At 43.2% G+C, this 23,413-nt stretch overlaps 1 protein-coding gene across 1 annotated transcript in view; it reads right to left on the bottom strand.

The window, feature by feature from the left end:
- LOC118285938 (SAM and SH3 domain-containing protein 1) overlaps positions 1–20,537 on the bottom strand; it is a 45,643-nt gene extending 25,106 nt beyond the window's left edge. The window contains exons 1-2 of the mRNA XM_035609925.2: positions 20,411–20,537; positions 18,406–19,060 (exon numbers count right to left, since the gene is read on the bottom strand). Coding sequence (XP_035465818.2) covers positions 18,406–18,900 — 495 coding nt within the window. The 5' untranslated portion in view covers positions 18,901–19,060; positions 20,411–20,537. The remainder of the gene's footprint in view (positions 1–18,405; positions 19,061–20,410) is intronic.
- Between the last annotated feature and the right edge of the window lie 2,876 nt (positions 20,538–23,413).

The following is a 23,413-nucleotide window of genomic DNA, read 5'->3' as shown; positions in this document are numbered from 1 at the left end:
TCCAAAATAACTGCGACCGGAAACGACGGACTTAAGCTGCTTTGGACTAAGTCTGGCAAATGTTTGTCTTTCACAGAAATCTGTCTCCCACAGATAGATATACAGAAACATGAACCTCACGTGCGTAACGCTTTTTATGGTTGATGTCATTTTTTTCAATACATCTACTTCCCATTGACTTATTTTGAACTTCTTATCTGCGATATTGTGGTTGTAATTGCTGTGATGATGTAAATAAAAAAAACTCTAGAATACACAAACACTAACCTCCCACAGGTCTGCGTATTAAACGTATGGACAAACTATGGTATGGTGTAATCTCTGGCGAGCTACAAGCGTAGCTTCTACATACTGTAAATCACATATGGGTTTGATTTTAAGAGCGGGGGGGGGGGGGGGACAAAAGGAAGCAGATCATTAAGAGCATAACAATTTATATAGCCTGACAAAACTCCAGTATGTAAAAGTTCACGTGGAGACAAGACATAAATACCTCATTTTACAGGGCTAATGAGATCGTAGATGAACACAGTCACGTCTCTCATACCGACTTTATCGGCCACCATGGAGACCATTATGTGATTAATGTCTAAAGGGCGTTAGAGATAACTGCTTGAATAACGGATACGGTGCACGGGGTTTGGACATAACCTTCACATGGATATTAAGACAAGACAGGCAAAGATAGTCAGTATATGCATTTAAAACACTGATCAATCGCCATCTTGTAAGACAGAAAATAACCTCTGTGTAACTCATAGGAAAAAAAAATCTCGATAATATTTCAGCCTTTAAAGAGCCCCTTCATTCGGCACAAACAGCCAATAAAGGAAAATGATCAAACCAGTGTCAACCGGGAAACACTTAACGTGTCAACACAAATAAAAAAAAACATATTTCGTTACTAAGACCAAGACTAAAGTCCACTGTGGGGAGATACAATTTCAAAAATAAGAAGCCAGGCCAGAAGTCAAGCCGCGAAGCTACTGTATCTTTTACTTGACAAATTTACATTGGTGGCTGAACCTGTGCAGGTCGGTCTGTCTCATGTCATCCATGTAAAATCTCCTGCACTCTGAATCGATTTTTCTGCAAGGATGAGTCCAGAGAGGAACTTTAAAATGCTGAGAGCTAAATGTCAGCGGCTCTGACCTCTCCCTTGTTTACTCCACTGCCAGTTGTTTTTTACAAACTGATCCGTTGAACCCATCTCTCGGACCCATTTCATTAGGAAACCGTTTAGAAGAGTTGAAGTCATCCGAGATTCAACTACGTGGCTGGGTGATAAGGATCCACGATGTTTTCACACAGCGCATTAAAATGAAACATTAAAAGCCTGTCTGAGAGGTAGATATTCATTACAGTGGCTCTGACCCACAAACAAAGGCAGCCAGCCTAGCGGGCGGACAGACAGACACCGGCGGCTCGTGAGGCAGTAAGAGGACTTCTTCTAGGAATCGTTCGCAAACTCATGTCACGCCACAAACTTGAGGAATAATAAACAGCACAAAAATGACCGCTGTGAGGCAGCGAGCGCGTGGTCGTGACCAAAGATTAACACACAGTAATTACTCAGACTTTGTTGGCTGTGCCTAACACTTCCATCCACAAGCTCAGAATGAAGTCATCCTTTTGGGGTTTCCCAATTAAAATTAAGTAATGAATTTGACAATAATTTAACCATAGTAAAAGTGTCTGCTCAAACTACATATATGATGTACATAATTATAGATGGAATACAAATAATCTTTGTTGACAACTTTCAACATCATATTAATCTTGTTGGGAACATGTAAAAAAAAATGACTGCAACTGGCAGTGATTTCAGATAAGTAAGCTACTCTGGCTTGATTTGCATGAATTTAACGTGACATATGTAATATAATACAACATTTTCCACACTGTTAGCACATTGCTCTAAATGCACAGCCTTATCTGGCCCCGTGGAGGAACCACATCCATCTGTTACACCAAGGGGATTAACACAAATGCTTAATATTTGCCAAAAATGGACCCAGGTCCTACGACGAACTGCGCTCAGCTGAGAACAGTGTTTGATTCATTTTTTTATTTTTAATTTTTGTAATGCTGTACACTGAGATCAAATCAAAGCGACATCTTACCGTCAGCGACAGGACCGTATGTTCCCCCAAAAACCATACCACCTTCACCAACCTTTTCACTGAACTTAAAATTTAAATGCCAAAAGCGGTGTATGGTTAAAAAACGGTGACATAATAAACATGTGACATTTAAGAAACTTTCTGCAAGATGTAAACTGTCTACTTGGATAATAGTCAAGACGAGGTTGCAGGAGGCCAAAAAAAAAACTGGGCTCTTAACGAGTCAGATCTCTCCATTTCTAAATATATATATATTATTTTAATATTCATTGATGCACAGCTGGAGGCACCACTAGTCTCAGCAGTGAATCACCACGACTAGAACGCACCAGACACGGGGCCAAAGGGCCCTGGTGTGGTGGTACGTTGGCCTCAATGTGCCATATGGAATTTTTTTAAATTTTGTTTTTTTTAGCTTGTCTGCACTAATCACGGTGAAAGCCAAGCGTACGCCGGCAAACATGCCAACCTCTGAAATCTGCTAGTGCAAAGGTGAACCCCGGGCTTCAGTATCTACTACAGCTGTCACGTCTGGCTGGATGATTGTTGCAGCCTGAAACAGAGCGGGGCAGCAACGCGGGGTTGGGGCTTAGTCCTGAATGCAGACTCCACAAGGTACAGTACCCAACTTATCCCACAGGGTGTCAGTGAGCTAATGACGACCGCAAATGCACTAGTTGAACAGTAGTAGTGGTAGAAAAGAAGATGACCTCTTTGCACAGTTTGTGTATTTTGGCACAATACGTGTGTGGACATCACTGACCCAAATAACTGAATGATCCCAAATTACTTTTCAAAGGGCTTAATCAAATCCCTTTGCACCTATATTGCTAGGCAGAGGTTAGGGTGGATTTTCAGCCTTTTCATAGAATTTGGTTTTGTTACTATACCAGAGGTTGCCTTTTTTTTTTTTCACATTTAAAAACTGTGCACACAGTCTGTGGATTATTCTGCGTAACCTGTGCATTGTTTGCTGGAAAGACGTGCCGCTGCAAGTTTTCAAACATAATACAATGCTTTAAGTACTTCATTGTACTGGAATAGCAGCAGGTGCCTCACAAATCCTTGGCAGAGATCTAATATCATTTACATTTTACAATGACATTGTGGACTTGCAGTAATCTTCTTATAGGGTCTACACACCTGCAGCTCATGCCCTACGCATTAGAGTGGAAGCGAGTGCATACCGCCCATGGAACGCCTCGGTCCTCGGTCCTACATGATGACATCACCGTATCATGCATCAAGGTCCATCACTTGCTTTGCAAAATGCACCCATCAAATATTCCCTGTGACATTTGACCACACACGCACGCTTCTTAATGGACACAAGATCAGATTAAACTCAGGAGGGCGATTCTCTGCAGTGCTCAGAGTGAAGCGTTTTTTTGACCCAAGCGGACACAGAATTCAATTTAAGCCGAAGAGTACGTACACTATAATGTAAGTGAAAGCTTGAATGTAGCAATCTCCAGCACTCAAAAAAATAGAAAATAGGGGTGGGTCAAACCCCACATGACTGTGTTGCCCTGAGATGTCAAAAACAAAAACTAAACAAAAAAATTAATCTCACCACATTTGACACAAATCAAATTCTGATGTTTTGTAGCAGCCAGAGAAGTGTTCTGATGATGTGTGACCAGTAAGGATGAGCGATTGGATCAACATACCGGCGAATACCAATTGTTGGCCTAACGATAGCTGGTTAGGAAATTTTAATTTCCCCAATCCGAGATATCCGTAGTTCTGATGAGTAATTTTTCAGTGAAACTCCCTGTGCCTCGGTGTCCAAACGTTCGTCGTTAACGAATGAGCAGGTTAATCATGCAGAACGTGCTCATAAGCATGTAAACATCGGCTATCACCCGAGAACACGTCTTAGTCAGTCAAAGCATGAATAATTAAAGTAGCTGGCCATTCTGTTAAAAGCATTGTATTCCAATAAATAATTATCTGGGAAGTCAATTTAAAAACCAAACCAAACAAACCATGCACAAGCGCAATCAATGAGGCGTTGGTGGGTCTGCATACTATGATGGCTTCCAATTATAAAATGTACGACATCTAATGTGAAAAATTCAAAAAAAAAAATGTTTGGCCCACTCGAGTGCTACGCAGCGGATCGATCCCAGCGTAATACATGTCATTTAACATTCCCCCTAAGCCACTTGGCACGACGAGCAGGGGATGTTTGTAACGTTCAAGGCCCGTCCGGCTCTTTGGGTTTGCAGCCAGGCGGCGCGGCTCCTCCTTCCCTTGTTAAAAAACACGACTGTAACACACACAGCCTCAGTGGAATTCAGGGGAATCAACACGCAGCGTCACACTAAGCGAAGAGCTGGCGACAACCCAAACAGGGAAATGAGAAGATACAGCTGACTTTCACTGAGCATATACTTCAGGATCCAGGCTCTGGTTTTAGGTTATTCAGGTGTTTCGTCACTGTTGTCTAAACATAAGCATGTTGGCTCTGTACAGTTTTATCTGCCTGGTGACGACATGACAACCCCTCAGGTCCAGCTCTTTCGGGATGCCTTGGTGTCAGTTTGTGTATTTTGTATTGGACCACCATTGCTATAGCTTTGGATCTCTGTTAAATCAAAAAAGAAAGTGTTACATCTGTTCAATTTATTGTCTGTTTTAGTCTTGGCCTAGAATGAAATGTGGTTTGCTTTTGTCAGTCTTGGCTTGTTTTTCATTGAACATGCTCAGTCTGATCTGGGCTCGTGCATCGTTTTACATAAACAACAACAGCAGCCAATTGCTGTCGCAGTCCAAGCCCAATCTAATTGAAAGTTACTGCTGTCAACTTGTGTTGCAAAATAAAAATATGAATCAATGCACGAAATAAAAACTCTCTATTACGCTGATGAGCATGAGTGTGATACACAGATCTTTGAGTCGTCTCATTCAGTCCACTGAACCATGTTTTTGTATTTAAGTGACTTTTTAAGCCTGAAGTATTTTAATCTTATACATACCATTGCCACCTACCCCCCCCCCCCCCCAACACACACACACACACCACAGTAAGATTAAAGAGGAAGCATACCAACAGCGACCCTTTCACCGAGTCCTCCCAACAAAGCCTCTACGATAAACAGTGAGTCTAAGAACGTAAGCAGAAGAGAACAGCCTGATGAGACGCGTCAGGCCCCAACATGGCCGTACATCCAAACGGCCTTCACTGAGGGGGAAATACATCCACCACCCCACTTGACTGGTTCCCAACAAATGCAGCGAGGACACTGACCAAAGTGTCCTGCACGGATATAAAAAGTCACAATCAATAATTCACAAGAGCCGCGACTCCGTATGCAGAAAAAAACGCGCGGCTTCAGCGGGTGCAACAATTTAGTTTGCCCCGATTCTTTCAGCTGATAACACAACACCCGCCCTAATGGTTTCAGAAACATACTGCTATCACATTTTCCGTGGATTCCCAGCGTTCACCTTAGGGACACGTCGGAGTTGTACAGTAAACATGAACTACTGTATCAAAGATCTGCGCTCACCGCACATCCACATTCCCCAGGAGGCATGGCCTGGCTTTTTTTGTTGCTGTCACTGAGGCAGCACAAACATTGCTATCTGTTATTTAAAAGACTTGCCACATGCATTCAGGAAAGACATAAAATATGTGCAGCTTGGACGCACTCCAGACTTGATGAGAAGAGAAATACTGATCCACGCTTGCCTTAAAACCTTGAATGGAAATCAGTCATGACCAAACAGACGAGGGCTATAAATTATGAAATGCACATAACATAATCATGGATTAGTTATTCGATAGTTTTGTTTGCCTAGTTAAATTCAGATATGAGTTGCTTTTTTTATTTTTACAATTTTTTTTCTTACAATTCAATTATGCAGTAAAATTTTAGTATATTTGTTGACATCCATACTTATCACTAACAAGAGTTGCAAGTTGCAGAAAGACTTAGTCACCAACTTTTATCACCGACCAGTTTATGCTGGAACACAAAATATACAGGGCATCGTAATCTGGTAATATGTTTGCGTGACAGCAGTCTATTGCACTGAAGTGGAGACTACTTTTTTATTATTATTATTTGCATCACAGAACAGTTATGCATTTTTGATAAGGGCCAGCAAAGGGGAAACATCACACACCAGCAAATGTTGTGTGAACCCGTCATGTTTGGCACAAAACAGCACTGGTCAGTAACAGGCCTCCGATCTCAGCATGTCTCAGTAAGGTTTTTGCTTTACCTTAACTTTACCCAGATAGCATCATCTGTATTATGTTTGCCGATATGTGCCGACATGAAAGCTGATTTTAAAGAATAAACAATGCAGAAAAGATGTGCACTTATTTCTACATTTTTCATTAAGCAAATACATATTTTCTTGATTCAAGTTCTATATGTGGTTTTATTTATTCATTTTTTATTAAGTTTATGGTTAAACTTTGACACATCAAGCCTCAATCACATTTCTTGGGAATCATTGCCAAATTCTTTGTTTTATGTTTATCGGCGGTTATATCAGTATTATAAAACTTTATTACTCCTAATATCATCATTGGTCTGGCTCCATTTAAAATGTGGAATAAATTAAAACTCAGTTTACTCTCTGTTCTGATTTAGTTGATTGTTACACAATCCTGGAACCTGAAGTCAGTGGATCAGATGTTTCCTGAAAGGTGTGACTAAGGATGTTCATGATTTTCTATGCATTCCTTGATGTAGTCAGTATACTGGATATCACTTGTATTTCCTACTTTCAGAATATTACTGAGGTTTTAGGGGTTTTCTTTTGTAAGCTCAGGTTTCTGGCCAAGATCTATACAGAGGAGTTGGTCGGATAAAAGAAAAATTACAACCTTTATAATAAAATTCACATATATAAACTAAACGAAATTGACTTGACTGACAATTATATATCCTCAACCTTTTTCCATATACTTTTCACGACAAATGACGACTTCACAGTTCAGTCGAGCAAATGGAATGATGCTCTGAGACTGGGGAAAAAAGGAGGCCAATGGGTGAACCTGAATCAACAGAAACACAACATAGCTGCTCCATCATGTGACGTGGATTTTCTTGGAGGGAATCCATTATGTATGCTGAAAGGGCAAGATTATATGCACATTAACCATTCTCATGAAACCAAACGCGGGGAAATGGGTAAGAATTTAAGAATCACATCCTGGTAATTTCACTTGGCAAGTGAATGTGAGAATTGTCATATTCTATGCAAATGGGTCAGCGGGGGGAAGCAGCTCGGCTCGCGGATTGTTGTGGTTTATTCTATCCAATGGTGTCAGTGGCCTTGTCATATGAAATTCATAAGGGACGAAGGTCTTAGCTGCCGTGGAGGAGCAGAAAGTGGGTCATAATCTGAAGATACAGTAGTCGCTGCACTGCAGGAGTGTGACCCTTGGCTTTCTGTCCTATAAAAACCACCTATGGCCTCCCTGAAAGGTCAGATTCTGCCGTTTTTAGTAACATGAACTCTCACTTGCATTGGCAGACCTTGCCAGCATTTCCCCATTCACAGGCTCTGCTCGGGCGGCCCACCCAGGAATATTAAATCCTGTCCAGGTAGATAAATACACTTTCAATTTGAGTAAAGTATTACGTTAGAATCCCTCATTTCACTTGTTTTAATCTAGCTAATTTGAGTCTCCTAGGTAATCACCTAAGTAATCACCTAGGTAGCGTCTACCGATATCTTACATGTGAGGGCAGTGATTTGTAAATAGTAATGTCTACCAATAAGGCTGCGTGAGAGTTGCTCAGGGAACAACGGTAAATGGAAGCGTCTCCCGGTGGTCGTCATGTGAGGCATTCAGGGGACATCTGTACATTGAAGCAACAGTGCTGTTGCACTCCCCCTCTCGAAGCTGCATGAGTCTCTGCATGCACACAAGTCACACGCCGCGCCGCCAGCCACCGCGAGTAGATTCCCAACCTGTGGGAAACACAGCTTGCACTGATCCCGGCAATACGACACAGCGGGACGGAGAGCAAGCTGTGAACTCCGGCGCTGCAGAACACCAGCACCAGTGGATGGAAATAGCAGCGGACTCTGTGGGGAAGCTGCAACAGCAGACCGCCGGTCACTGGAAAAAAACAGGCAAACCAGAAATAATGTGTGGCTGCTCTTTGCACTGTACACGAGGTGTGTATCCAAACTGTCCTCTGTCAGGTTCAATTCACACGAGAGAAGGCAAAAAATTCAAATTTGACAGTTTTACTGCAGCATCACATTTTGCGACTCTCTACCACCGAGGGAGAGCCAGCAAAGAAGGCCCTTCTGTGAAATACCACTACCGTACTACTCAGCGGCACCATATTTGTGGCACAAACATACAACAAGATACAACCAAATACAACTTATAATACAAAAAAATCCTTCTTTTGAAAAAAGGTTTGCATAAAGAAGACAGTAGTACAAAATCTGAAACGCTTGTCTGCAAAAAAACAGTTGAGAATCAGAAAAATCACGTTCAGCCAATGCTCCGCTCTGTTTTGAATTCAGGAGTCTTTATTGTTATTGTATTGAAAACAAGGAAACAGCAGAGCATCTCGCAAAGCCACGTGGAGGAACTAGATAATAGATAAGATGGAGATTAACAAATAGAATAGAATAAGGCAAAAATCGATACAAGGATGAACAGCGTAAAAGTGCAGATGCTGCAGCTTCACAGTTCAGGGAACAATTCTTCATGGTTTTTATCATTCATTCATTCATTCATTCTTCATGGTTTTTATCAGATTTTTTTAAATCACAAAATTCTATCCGACACCCGGTGAACAAAACAGAGAAAGGAAGGAAAGACAAACCCCTGACTCTCTATCCATGATGTGGATGGATAGATGTCATGTCATGGCAGACTGCACAAGCGGAGAAGTTAGTTTAATTATTTATCGTAAGCTTTTACTGTCGGCCATTAAGGTCACAACAGGGAGGTGTTGCATATATCATATCGGATATATCCGCACGAGTACAGTGTCATGAACCTAAAGACACATTCAAACCCATACGCATCGCTGCTCAACGACGTAATTACACACATTACGCGTTTACACAAAGTGAGCGAGCGAATTAAGTTTCTATTTCAGTTCGTCTCTCTCGCTCACCCACATGAAGCAAAGCAAGTAGTGTTCAACGTGCATTCCACAAGAGGACTGACCCACAACACTGTTTGAGAGGGTCACCAAATCCTTGACAGGGCTTCAGTGAGAACGACTGTGTGCCTTGAAATAAAACATAAAAATGACCAAATCTTTTCTTGACTTGCAAAACCCCGAGTATATATATATATATATATATACACCAACATGGTGCCATGTGGAAACAGTCCGAAATTAATCTGCTAAAAAATTAAGGGTTCAATTCAAATTTAATATAGAGAACGTGTTTGTTGTCATCATGTAGGTCACTCATAATTCATTGGCTTGTATAGTCTCCACAGACTCGCTCAGTTTTTAGGGGGGTGCTTACGTACCATAAACTAAAATTCAAAAGGTTATCGCTTCCCCCCAAACGAATCAGAAGGCAAAAACATTGTGTTTGATTTATGAATGCCCCCCGAAAGAGAGACGCCTCACCGAATTTGGCATGAAATTTTAACGTAGAGAGAGTTGTGACATACAATGTTGGCACTTCATTCAATGTTGTCACCATTGTTGTAGTAGCCCCCAGCTGAAACGGACATCTTGAAAGATGCAAAACCTGTATGCCTGTTCAGTTGGAAGCATGGTCAAGTAGGACGGACAGTGTGGGGATTGACCACAGGGTATTGGCAGCAGAACGGAGATACCATGTCTCGAGTTGCACAGGTAACCTGACTGGACGCCGTGGTAGCTGACAAATCTAATTTTCTGCATCAACAAAATAGCAAAAGGATGCCAAACCTCCTGATGAACGTAGAGAACTCGTGTCTACCGAACAGCCCAAGATAGTCAGAGATTTAATATGTGTACTGTTGGGTGTAGTATTCTTCCTTTTCATTCTTTTGCATTTTGAATGTGCTGCGGGCGGCGTGCAATCGTCTGTGTCCGTGGGGGGGGGGGGGGCAATTCGCTTGGCTTTAGTCCTCATATCTACTTGGATTATTCCCCTTTCTTTAATCTGTTCATAACAGAGCCAAGTCCCACACAGTTCTGATCAGTTCCACACGAGCAAGTGATGAGTGTCCTTTAACTGTTCCGACTTCAAAATACATTCCCCCTCCATGTACGACAACCACAATTTTACCATACACGCCTCCGTCTGACCACATAATTGCACCATGGCACGAGAGTCAAAATCTGTTTGTTTTTTTCTCTGTAAATTCAAAAAAACAGTCAAAGTGTTTGAATGGATATCTCTCCAAAACCAGTACCACGTTAAACATAAGGGATACTCTCTCGACAGTAGTGAGCAGCGGCAGTGAGTCACATTAATAATGTGTGCCGTGTGGAATTAGAATTGATGTCCTGAGAGAGTCTCTGCATGTAAAACCGACTGTACGCTGCAATCCATACATGACCTATATTTCAAAAAGATAGATAGATATCTCTAATGATGAGTAAAACTGAAAATCCCCTTCACTGGCACGTAACAAAATGTGTTTCAGTGTTTCAGACGTACAAGTCATGATGGATTGCCGACTGCCTGGGGGTGTCTAGACGGTTAAGTTAGCGGCAGGTTGGTCTGCCTGTCGGTTTAATGGATCTTGACACAACATCTGTCCTGGGAGAACATGTGGTCCGGGAACACCTTAGGGTCCCCGTGGAGGAGCGGGGGCGAGGGACGCCTGGACCACCTTGTTTCACCTGCTGCGCAACTCCGCGCTGGATAATCAGCAGGAAATGGACGGACGGATGGAGTGACGGATGGAGTGACGGATGGCGTGATGGATGAGACATTTAGTAACTAGAGGCGGGAAGTAAAATGTTTGAACAGTCCGTCAAGTAAACTACAAATGACAACATGTTGTCTCTTAATGTGATAGTTAGATTTTAATTTACACCATAAACATATACTGAAAAATTGTAAACATTTATTCCCATGAAATAATTTATGAATGAATTCACTTTTTATAAAAGTAAAAAGCTGTTTAGTATTTGCCAAAAAAAACCTTGGGTCTTATGATAAAAACCTTTGCAATGTACCAATACATGATATATTTATATATCATACATTATATACATTATTACCAGGTATATACACACACGCTGGTGACAATTCATTGGAGGAAAGGAAAACCACATTCCAAGGTGTTGGGCCACCATGAACCATCTCCTGGGGTAATGAAACGCTATTTCCCACATTTGGCATTTTGATCCAAAACCTCCCGGAGGTGTTCAACTGGACCGAGATCTGGTGACTGCAAAGGCCAGAGCATGTGACTCACATCATTGCACCCTCTTCAAACCATTCGGTGAGTCCTCTCGCCCTATGGATTGGGGCATTGTCACCCTGTTTCTCCAATCATACATTAATTTAGAGCCCATTTGTACATTAATTACATTCATCACATAAATCATACCCAAATAAAATCACAAAAGAAACCTGCCTGCGTCAGAGCAATGGTGCCTTCTCTCTCTCATCCTTTACCTTCAGCATTTAAAGGGGCAGTAAGTGATTTTGACGAAAGATGGTTTCTCTCTTTGTTGTTGTTGTTGTTGTTGTTGTTGTTGTTATTTTACTGCTGTGACCGGGCCGAGGAACCCCGCGATCTCGTGTTTGGGAGTCTGACGCACTAACCACTAGGCCGAAACCGCCGAGTTGCAGCGCCACCCGCTAGCAATGTCTCTCAACATGAGTGATGTTTACAAACGGCAATCGCAGTGTTGTGTGGTGCGGTCCGCACCAATCTTTTTGTTTTTTGATTTACAGAGCCAGGGCTGCGCCGAAAACCCGGATTATTTTTTTCCAGCACACACTCAAAAGCGACAGTGAGGAAATATTGGCAGATTTTTTTTACAAAATGTGTATTGCTTTCTAATCGCTTACAGCCCCTTTAAGCTCCTCTGCTTGAGTGACTGAAAATACTTTGCTAACCCCAGCTGAGTTGGCCCATCTTGCACAAGCAGTAAAAATAGACCAGCGGGGAGATGCATAGACCCTTGTAATGGAATGTACTCAAGGTCAATGTAGTGAGGCTCAGAGACCTCCGAGTGCCCAGCGGTGACGCAACGCCCACAGGGGAGGACGGTCGGGGGCAAAGGAGACCCTCGGAAAACATCTGCAAACACACAAATCCCAACCAGGTCTAATGCAAAGTGATTGATGCATTTTTATTTTTGTGATCTCAAAAGACAAATGAAGCATAATCAACAACATAAATGACAACCTGGGGGGGGGGGGGGGGGTTGTAAGAAATAAACTTGACACTCATCCACTGCCAGTGCGACAGGGCATGAAGCGTCATTGAGAACATCAGTCCAAAGTATTCAGCGCTACGCTCTGCACTTGCTCCGCAATCAAACTTCCTGCCTCCGTCCGACGGCCTCTGGTGTCGCCCTGTGCTGGCCGCAGAGCAAAGGAGGCTTCTTCCCTGCCGCTCTACCGTGATTTAAATTCAGAGGAGAGCCCGTTTCAAAGGCCTACTTAGCATTAGGACACAATAGCCGAGGCAACAGAAAGGTGGAGGCCGACTGTAGTGCTTAACGGAAATGTTGACACACAAAGCAAATTAATCCAATGAAGGAAGATAAATAAAACCCTCCCATACTGTAGAGACGACGCACTACACAACAATGAGCTGCCAGTTAAGCATCCTTAACCTCCAGTCCACTGACCCTGGACAATTCTAATCTTAAATTCATAAATATAGGTCAGTGATTATGCCTTGCTTAGCACGGGGAAGGGGGGGGGGGGGGGGGGGTGAATAACATCTGCATCTCTGATATCACTTCGCAGTGGTGATGTAATGTGGAGTGGCCATGGCATGTGCCGGTTCAGTGACAGACATCCCTGTACTGTCCCGTTTTTAGCATACTGTACATGCCACATCTTCGGGAGCGGACGAGCGGGCATGAATAACATGCAGGACACGAGTTTACCGCACCCCCAAACTATAAGCGACACGCGTGTTCATGGCATGTTAAGCCTTTTGAGTGCACTGTGCAAGATTGTTCAACCCCTCCCCAACAGCAACATCAGTGCAATAATCCAGCAATATTCCAGTAATGCCCCACTGGTTTGACCTAATCTATACTGACATAACATGAATAAAGACCATAAGTAGACCCCAGCCTACAGTACACTACATGGTAAGCAAGAAGACAGTGGTAATGGAGAGAGGACATGCTAATAGAGGATCACACCGCAGCACGACCGAATATGAATGTATAAATATAGAACAGCATGTTGGGATTTCGCCGTTTTGTACACGAGCAGAAATCGTGCACTGTTGCTTACTAGCGCATAAATCTAAGGAGCAATAACGCCCGAATATAGTGGAAATCACAACTTATCCGTACACTGTGTGGAGCTCCGTTGGTGTTTTTTTAATTTTTTAATGTAGGGTTATATGAGGTGAGGGACTGGCTAGGACACCAAAAATGGAGATCGGGAGCCTGCTGAGTCTCGATGAACTTAACCGACGGCAAAAACACGCAATTAAAACCATTGATCCACATAATAAGGCCTGTATTGACACTGCCAAAGAGCCAATGAGATGGCTCCGTTCAGTAGAAAGTAAAGCAGATTTTCACGAAAGTATGTTTATTTTACAGGTTCGTATAGCCGTGTGTGTTGTGATATTGTTTTTTTAAATTAATATCTATGGACCATCTTTCCCCCCAGTCATTATCAATGGGTATTTTATCTGAATTGATATGGTACATCTTTACAAGAATTGTACCAGACATGCAAGTTTAGACTCAACAACAGGTAACAGCTTTTTCTATCCATCCTTCACCTTCGCCCCCTCATCCTGCGCAGGGTCAACGGCACAGCTCCATCCACCTTTTATACCAACACGCCAAACTCCACGGAGAAAACGAGACACGGACGAAAAAACTATTGACGTTATCAACCATCACATTACAAAAGCACCTTCGTCCTCTGCTCACACGTCCTCTCTGGCCCACGTGACGCTGCACTGGACCTCGAGGTAAAACTGGAGCCGGAGTTTTAAAAACTTTATTCGACAACAAAAAAAAGAAAAAAACAGCATGTCTATTCAGTCTCCCCGTTTTGAAGCGACAAAGGCGGAGACAGCTGTCAGCTGCTGCGGGGCTTGTGTTCTGCCAGGCTCTATTCAGAGGAGGCTTTTCTTCCATCAAAAAGGAGCTCGCTGAGTTTCGCTTGTCCTCCTCCGGTGCTCTGGCAGAGCAACAGATGGAAATCTTCTGAAATCTTGCTCCCCGTTCAGAGGAGGCCAGTTTCCAGCGCCAGACACTGGCAGCGAGGCCTTCTGGGTAGCTGACGGCCATTGTTGAGACGACTAATAAAAGGAACCCCCCCGTCAGCGTCAGTGTGAGATGAATAATGTCATTTTTATATGTTTTTTCTGTCCAAAGTACAAAGCTCATCATCTCACACAAAAGCCCGTCTTGATGGGCTCTTCATTCCAATCGGCATGTGTGCGTACATTTGCCTTGAAATTCAAAGGTCACATCGCGACCAATCTAGGTTGTAGTGAACACGTGGCGAAGATTAAAATAACAGACTGTAAAAATGTGGTGACCAGACTGTGGCGGCAGCTTCACCGGAGCAACATCTGGGCTGTGAAATGTTTGTTGGGACAAGCTCATGGTTCGCTTTAAGTGTCTTGGGGGTATTTTTAGTTTCAAGGTGGTCGGATTTGGGCTTTCTTTGTCGCGTCGCCTTCATGTGAAATCTATCCTCCTGGAAAAAATCCCTGATACACTATCAGCGAACAACTTGTCGCGGTGCCAGCGTCCAGGTCATTTACAGGCAGCTCGACCAGTTTTAATCCCATTAACTTTCGCCCCACTCTCACTCTCAAAGTCACCAATGGGCCCTGGCCCGCGGGCCCGTGTGAACTAGTCATGCGTGAGGAATAGTCAGAAAAGCATATTGCTCATAGGGAATTGATCGCACAATCAAACCCAGACTGAGGCAGAGTGGCACCACGGATCAAACACCACCGCAACTCCTGGACTGCAGACGGAACAGCGCCCGAGGATCGACCATGCCGTTGATCTATCCCACTCAGAATCAAACTATCAAGGCCACTGTGAGGGAAACGCAAATAAACCATTAGAGTTGTATATGACTATGACTATTTCATTCTCAAACTATTTATCAACTACTGACATTTCGTGAGATATTGGTTTTTTTACGATATATTCATATATTTTTTTTCCTGCCTGACCCGAAAGGGGGCTAGCTCCAAAATACATAGCTGACCTCCTGACCCCTGTGAGCCTGTATGCAACCTGAGAATCCTATCATTCCTCGGTCTAACCTTAAAGCTAACCAACATAACTCTCTGATCCTCAGCTATAGAATGACCTGTCTTCTTTCAAGTTGCTATTTAAATATATAGTTTGTTTTTATCTTTACTGATTGTTTATTTTTGGGGATTTTCATCATTTTACTGTTCGTTTTTAATCTTTTGTGGCTTCTCTTCTTAATTTTATGTCGAGTGCTTTGTAACTTTGTTTTTGGTCTCGTTTTGAAAAGCGCTATATAAAAGTATTATTATATTATATTTAAGTGTACTGGAGTTTTGAAATGTATTCATTCTTCAAACAAAAGGTCATTGCCGGTGATTTCCCTTCATTTCAGAAAAGGGCAAAACATTATTTGTGCTATTAATTATTACAATAACCCAACAAAAAAAACAGGCTACATATTAACACAAATCCCAACACTGATAACACGTCATATTTTATTATGTACTGTTATTCGGGCCAGGTTGTGCACACGGTGAAGAAGTATTGCTGGCGGATCCAGACGTGGCCTGAAGCCGCCGTGCGTGGTGAGAGAACGGGCCGCGCTGACCTACATACCTGCACGGTCCAAATCTGATGAACCTGAAAAGTCAAACTGCGCCGAAGGGCTTGTGATCCCGCCGAGCCCACCGGTCTGACCTGGTTGTTTTAATGCGCCCAAATTTCAGGTGCCTGAAAGTTTGTGCTCGTTTCCTGCTGAGAGAAAGTGCGAGGACGACATAACATTCCAGATGTTAACCACACCGCCTTAATAATAACAGTGTCTCTTTTTTTTTTTTTGCTTTGCAGAGGACGCGGCGCGAGCGTAGCCACTATCCCATTCGCTGCCGTAACATCTCTTTGAGCACGATCCTCGGGTTCAGCCCTTTGGATGAACTTAGAGCCCCTTTCACAGTTGACTCCAACTGTGCCACTATTGGGTGCAACCTACAAAAATGGGTTGGAAGCGAACCACAAAGTGCATTTTGCACTTTCTAGTTTGTAACCTCTGAATCTTTCATGAACAGCATATGCTGTGAAAACTGGCCAGACCCAAACAGTTTTGCAGGCAAAGTGCAACTAAATCCAAAGCGCGTGGCACAGCAGAGGAGTCAAATAAATATTTCTCAATAGATCGCTGTGGTTAGAATAAATTAGAATATGCCCCCCCCACAAAAAAATGGACAACTTTCAGTACATGAGGCTTTTGAAAAGGCCCACTAACTAAAGCAGGCTTCGTATTTTCTAAGATATGTTGTGACACGGGTCGGTTCAATCACGCCGGAGAGCCGCATCTGGCCCGTCAGCCCCTCAGACACACATTTGAAATTATTGATGAGCAGCGTCTTAAACTCGCACCGGCCGAGGGAAAGACAAAACCCCGGGCGAGTGTGAATGTGCATTAGAGGAACAAGTTCTCTCTCCCGGCTAAGTGCCACCGCCGGGAAACCGAAACTGTGCCATGTGTGAAGATATTCCTTGGGAGGTGTACAACAGTGCTGTTTAGCCGGGATTCCGTCTGACAGTCTGCTACAATACAGCTGAAACAGATTCACATCACCAGTACGCGTGGCAGACGGCAGTTTTCCCCTGACACAATAAATCAAATCCAGAATCCGTCAATCGCGCCCCGCGACGACAGTGACAGATTGTTGACAATAAGCCCCATCGCCGCTGGAGCTTCTCATCCGACTTGCCGCCGGTGGGCCACTCGCCGAGTATATTATGGACTTAATGGATTTGGTCAATACCAAAGCGGAGTAACTTATCCTCTGCAATTACATTAACTAACAACCTCTGCAGTCAACACGGGACCGGGCAGTTGTCAGGGCGGAGGAGAGCCCCAGAAAATAAAAGGCCCCACACAATCAGTAAATGTGTCGACCACAGTAAACATCTGTCACTAATGTAGGCGGCAGACTGATCCATTGCCCCACTGACATCTGCCCGCAGGGGTCAGGGGGGGGGCTTTTAAATCTGGAACGTCGACTGCACATTTCTGGATCAGAATTTCCTTATTTATCAAAAAGCAGTTTACCATTTCATCACGTGCCTCTCATTCATCCGTTCACACACCGACGGGGACGCGTTACCTGTCAAAGCGCGCGCACACACACACACACACACACACACACACACACACACACACAGAGTTCCTTGAGGACACTTCCGTCATGTAGATCAAACCTCGGGAACTAATGAACGACCCACTTTTTACCTCCTGAGCCGCGGTCGCCCCCAGAGCATGACATTATGCCAAAAATATTGGCAGTGATTTGAGAGCACAGGCTGAGACCTAGACTCTGCCATTTCCCCCCTAAAAAAACATTTTGCACGTTATGCGCCACGGTTCGACAGCAGGATTCAACAACGCCCTATTTCTTTGAAGTGTGAAGGTTCGATTCTGGGTGGTTGTAGGGAAATGACCAACTACCAACACGCGTGTGGCACAAGAATTGGTCAGAAGGTAAAATGACATTTCAAAATAGTTGTTGGAAAGTCAATCGTCTTAAATGAAGATAATCAGACGTTGTGTTGGATTTAGGATGCTCCAATTCAAGTGACCTCTCTTTTACTATCATTTTGAATGAACAGTGAAGACCAGAAAATGCAATTCAATTAAGCTTAATTAAATGAACTTGGGCCCAAGAAGGGAAATGTTTAGAGCAAATTCAAGAGACAACACAGCACACTGAATCTCTGTGGATCTTTGCCCAAACAAACCAAAAGCCTCCGTGGAGCGACAGAGAAGAATCAGTGCACGTCAGCACCATCAAAGAAATTTGACACACTCCTCATCGCTTACATAACAAAGTGAGCATATTTGATTCCACGAGACCGCGCTCTTCGAAATGGGGGAAGCCTTTCGTGTCAACACACACAAAAAAAAGGGGGAGGGGGGGGGGTCCTACCTTATGGGTGTAAGGCGCGTCTCCGAGATTAATCCCATCTTTAGAAAGTTTATCCCTTATCAGCACCTTCAGTTTCAGCTTGGGGTAGGTCACAAAGTCATTACAATCTGTGAATCTCGGGTTGTGGTTGCCGGGACAGGAGGCCTGGTGCGTCGCCGTGGTCCCCGCGTGTGACCCCGGCGTCCGGAAGCCGTCCTCTCCGTTCGGCCGGGAAGGGTGGCGGCGGCGGCACGCGGAGGCATCCAGGGGCTCCAGGGTGAAATAGTAGCCCGGCGCTTTTCTTTTGTCCTCCTCCTCCTCCCTGAGCCTCTGCACGGCCGCGAGCAGCCTGTGTCTGTGATACTGGACGCGGACCCCTATGGCGTCCAGGTCCGGTCCCCCGATCTGTTTGCAGACCTCCAGATCGTCGTACCCGTTGTCGATGAAGGACTCCACGTACTGGGACAGATGGAGCTCCGAGAGCCACTCGAGGACGAGATTCGGCCCCTGGCTCATCTTGAGACGGGATACAGGTCGGGCCCTTCACCTCAAGTGCACACCATCACCTCCATTCACGCTGCCGCTGCTGAGGCTGCCCAGCGCTGTGATCCGTGTGACCCCCACCTCGCGCACCTCACGCCGATTCTCCAGAGTAGACACATCTATTAGTCGCGGCCTTAGGAAAACAGAGCAAATGCATATTTAAAAGATATTAAGGAGGGCAGGTCGTTGACCCTGACGTTTTGACATCTCTCGGAGGGCGTTTGACTGTAAGTGAATTCACCGGCATCGGTAAACGGTTGCTATAGCTGCGACCACATTCGTCGTCGATCGATCGTAAAGTTAACGTGAGCCAGTGAGAGAAGCCCAGTTGACCACATTTCTCTTAAACTGGGGCTGCGACCAACGATTATTGTCGTAAAATCTATTACTCTGTCGATTATTTTCTCGATTAATCTATGAGTTGTTTAGTTCCATCAAATGACGAATGCCGATCGTGTTTCCCGAAAACTCCGAGACGATGTTTTGTTTCGTCCACACACCAAAGATGTTCAGTTTACTGTCACAGGGGAGCAAAGACACCAGAAAATGGTCACATTTAAGAAGCTGAAATCAGAGAATTTAGACTTTTTTTTTTTCATAAAAACTACTTGAACCGATTAAAATCGATTATCAAAATGGTTGCCGATTTATTTAGTAATTGATTTTTAATCGATTAAATGTCGCAGCTCTAGTTAGAAGCCCTCAGTCTTTCCAACCGTGGCTGAAAAAGATGACGTTTTCTTGAGCAAAGACAGTTTTTGGTTTCTATTTTTAATCGTTGACGCTGACACTAGTTGTTTGATGCACAAAATTTCATAAAATGCTGAAAGATGTTGATCGTGTTTCCCAAAAGCTCCAAGGTGATGTTGGTTTCATCCACACACCAAAGATATTCAGATTAACTGTCACAGGGGAGCAAAGACACCAGAAGACATTCACATTTAAGAAGCTGGAATAAGAGAATTTAGATTTTTTTTTTCTCCATAAAAACTTGCCGATCAATTTAGCGATCGGTTACTAATCGATTAATCGATCAACTGTCCCAGCTCAAGTCGGAAGCCCCTCGATCTCTCCAACCGTGGCTGAAACCGGTGAAAGTTTTTCTTGAGCAGAGACAGTTTTTTGACTCTTAAAAAGTCCAACAAACGAATTCAACTCTAGCCGCGGTTAACCGCGTGTCCTCGGTTCACGTCGGCGACTTCGGCTTCGTCGACGGTCGCTCGTCAAGTTAACGACGGAAGCCGAGTTGACCACATTTCTCTGAAATCAAGTGAACCCAAATGAGAAGGAGGTGGTGGTCAGAAACGGACGTTAACAGTTGGTCCTCCTCCTCCATCCTCTATGTTTCCTTCATCGCATTCGTCAACAGAGCGAGTCGCACACGCACACACACACACACACGTGTATATTTGTATTTACCTACTTTAAACTCGCTCGTAGAAAGACAGAGATACAGAAGAAACATTCCTTTTGCTTCCCTCACCTGTTCGCCGTGCACTTGCTGCGAGCTCACTTTGTGTCCGGGCTCCTCGACGCTTTCAACTTCACTGCTCCCTCCTCTCCGGTCGGTGTGAGGAGGAGGAGGAGGAGGAGGAGGATGCTGCTGCCGCCGCTGTTCAGGCTCCAGTCACCGCACGCGCTGGACGACGGGAGTCCCGCGAACACTGGCGCCCCCTGCCGGGGGCTTCTGGGAAATGTAGTACCAATGAAAATCAAATAAGTCAAGTAAACCTTATTGTCTATTCCTGCAATATTGTTCCAGACATACAGAGCAAAAACAACTAAAAGAAAGATGAGAAATATGTACGCGGGCAAAGAAAAGTTAAAGAAATTGAAAATGTGCAATAGAAAGGAAATACTGTAGAATATGTGATATCAGAATCAGTTTTAGGAATTTTTTCCTTGGTGTTGTTGAGGACATAGCAGTCAACATATATACACAAGGATACACATAAATAGAAACGAAATAAAATAAAATAGAATAGAATGAGATAAAATTGACACTTTTTACAATAAATATATTAAATAAGATAGGACAAAATAAGTTATTGATTAATCAGTATGTGTTATTTTGTATTACATTTTTTTGTTATTTTTATTCATCCCACAAATACCGAGATACCTTTAGTTATGGCTACTATCATTAAATAAGATAGATGCATTCTATGTGGTATCCAAAAACAAGAAAGAAGGAAAATACACATTTTAATTTTGGAGTTTTTCTACCTTGTTGAGCAGTAATTTTTCTTTTGGCTTGTTTGTTACGTTTATTTGTCCGGACAACAACATTAACCTCACACGAAGGGAAAAGATGGAGTCCCTGGGCAAGGTACACTGTTAGGGTTGTATTTCATCTTTGCACTATACAAATGAAAATATTTTATTGTAGTTGTTGGATGTGAAGTATGATTTCGTATTTAATTCCCCAAAATCCTGCTTGACAGGTTAGTATCTTTGAAACTGTGAGATCTTGTGGATGTGGAAAGTGTTCAATCGTACAATATAGAAAAATTCCATAAGTGGCCAAATATCTGGCACTAAAATAACATTTGACTGACACTGATATAGTTTTAGTATATTTCTAAAGGAAACAAGTAAAAAGAAAATTGTATTGTAAAATTGTCTGACCATCTGACAAGAGACATGAATTGAATTCTTCCACTGTTGAGATCTAAAGTATCTTCCCCCAAAAAACATGACCTCTGACCTAAGGAGGGACATTCGCAAAAATAATTTCCATTTTCCATTTTGAAGACCATGAGTTCACAAGAAAAACTGAGACAAAAAGACACCAGACAAAACATGATATGATTGGTTTTACATTTATTTTTCCATTGCACAATAATATCTATATATATATATATATATATTTATACTGTATCTACAGTCTAAATTGTTTGTGGCAGCAGATTAAGTCGGACATCCATGTGAAATCTATTTTAATAAAACTGTACAAAAATTTGCCTACTCTGAGAAAATACTGCAACGCCACAGATATTCATCCCAGAAGACGGATGGATGGAAGTATGGCGACTGAGAGACCCCCGAGCTCTCCCGCACGGCGCCGTGAGCCGAGCTTCGGTTTCAATGCGTTTTGTACAGAGCAGGGAAGGCCACGAGTTTCCCATGAAGCGGAACAGTAACATAAACAGATGTACCGATAAAATAAATATAACCTCTCGACCTTGTACACTCAGCATGATCGGACAAAAAAAAAAAAATGTCGGAGATGTGTGGGTGAGAACTTCGGGGTTTTGTTCAACGTGGTGGTGATAAAGTACAAATGCCAGGACAGACAATCTCTAAGAGGGATAATACATGGTTGTTTTCAAGTTTGTAAACACCTAATATCATGCATCCTTCAATGTGCAATAAGAGACCATTTAGGACATATATGTTGCAAACTGAAGCACTTCAAAGTCCAGGCCACACTTTGGAGAAAGTGTCAGCGGCCCCGCCGAGAGGAGGCGACCGGCGGCGGAGCTTGAATCCGAGATGAGCGCGTTCAATATATAACCAGAGATGTTTACCGTCAAGTCTGGGTGATGGACAATTACGCACAACCATTGTTCGGAACACTGACGCGAGTTGAAATTACATTGAAGGTTGTCACTTTTCGTCGTTCCTCGAAATTAAAAGTATATATCATTTGTTTTCAAATATATAAATATATCATAGGATCATTAATTCCTTGGAGTGAAAACAAAGCGGAGAGTGGAGCGGTCAGCGTTAATTGGCAAATGACATAGATGAGCATAGGTTCTGTCATGTTTTGGTCCTTTCAAAAAGAAGATTTTGGATAAACACATTAAAAATCATACTAAACTAAACTATTGTAAGTACAGAAAACAGTGCAAAACCCACATGACTGGTCCCTCGCATGGGTTTTTCTCAGTAGTATATAGCAGAGCAGGTTCAAATCAGCCAGCTAAGAGTGAAGGGTTTTTATTCCAAAATGTTATATATCCATCTTGGAGAAAACTTTTTTTGATGTAACCGATAACTCAACTTCTCCTACGCATACGTGATTTAATACTCTTAAATCCAAGAAAAGGTCTTAAAAACTCACAGTATCGCTTGAGTTTAACTTCACGCCTGCCACCACTTTCCATGAGTCCGTCTTACATGACTTTCTTAGGGGTGGTTTGTCTCATTTTGGAATGAACTCATCAAATTCACTTTGCCCGTCTTGTTCTGAAAACACGTACAGCAGTCGGGGGGACAGCAATGAGGGTGTCGTGCCCAAAGGACGAAGCTTAAGCCCGATCTATTTTCACCCCTACACACGGTAGACTTCTTGGCTTCATCGCGATGTCCCCCGTGTATCCGAAATTCACGCCGTTACCATTTGGGAAAAATCGAGACAACTCTGAAATTAAGCAACTCTTTGGCGTCGGAAAAAAGAACATGGCCCCATGGGTACCAATATGTCACGGCGCCTGAAAACCTGCACTGTCAGATTTGAGTCCAGCGGTCGTCCCGTTAT

Source organism: Scophthalmus maximus, chromosome 15, assembly GCF_022379125.1.
Source record: "Scophthalmus maximus strain ysfricsl-2021 chromosome 15, ASM2237912v1, whole genome shotgun sequence".
NCBI lineage: Eukaryota > Metazoa > Chordata > Actinopteri > Pleuronectiformes > Scophthalmidae > Scophthalmus > Scophthalmus maximus.
This window is presented reverse-complemented; position numbering and strand designations above follow the sequence as displayed.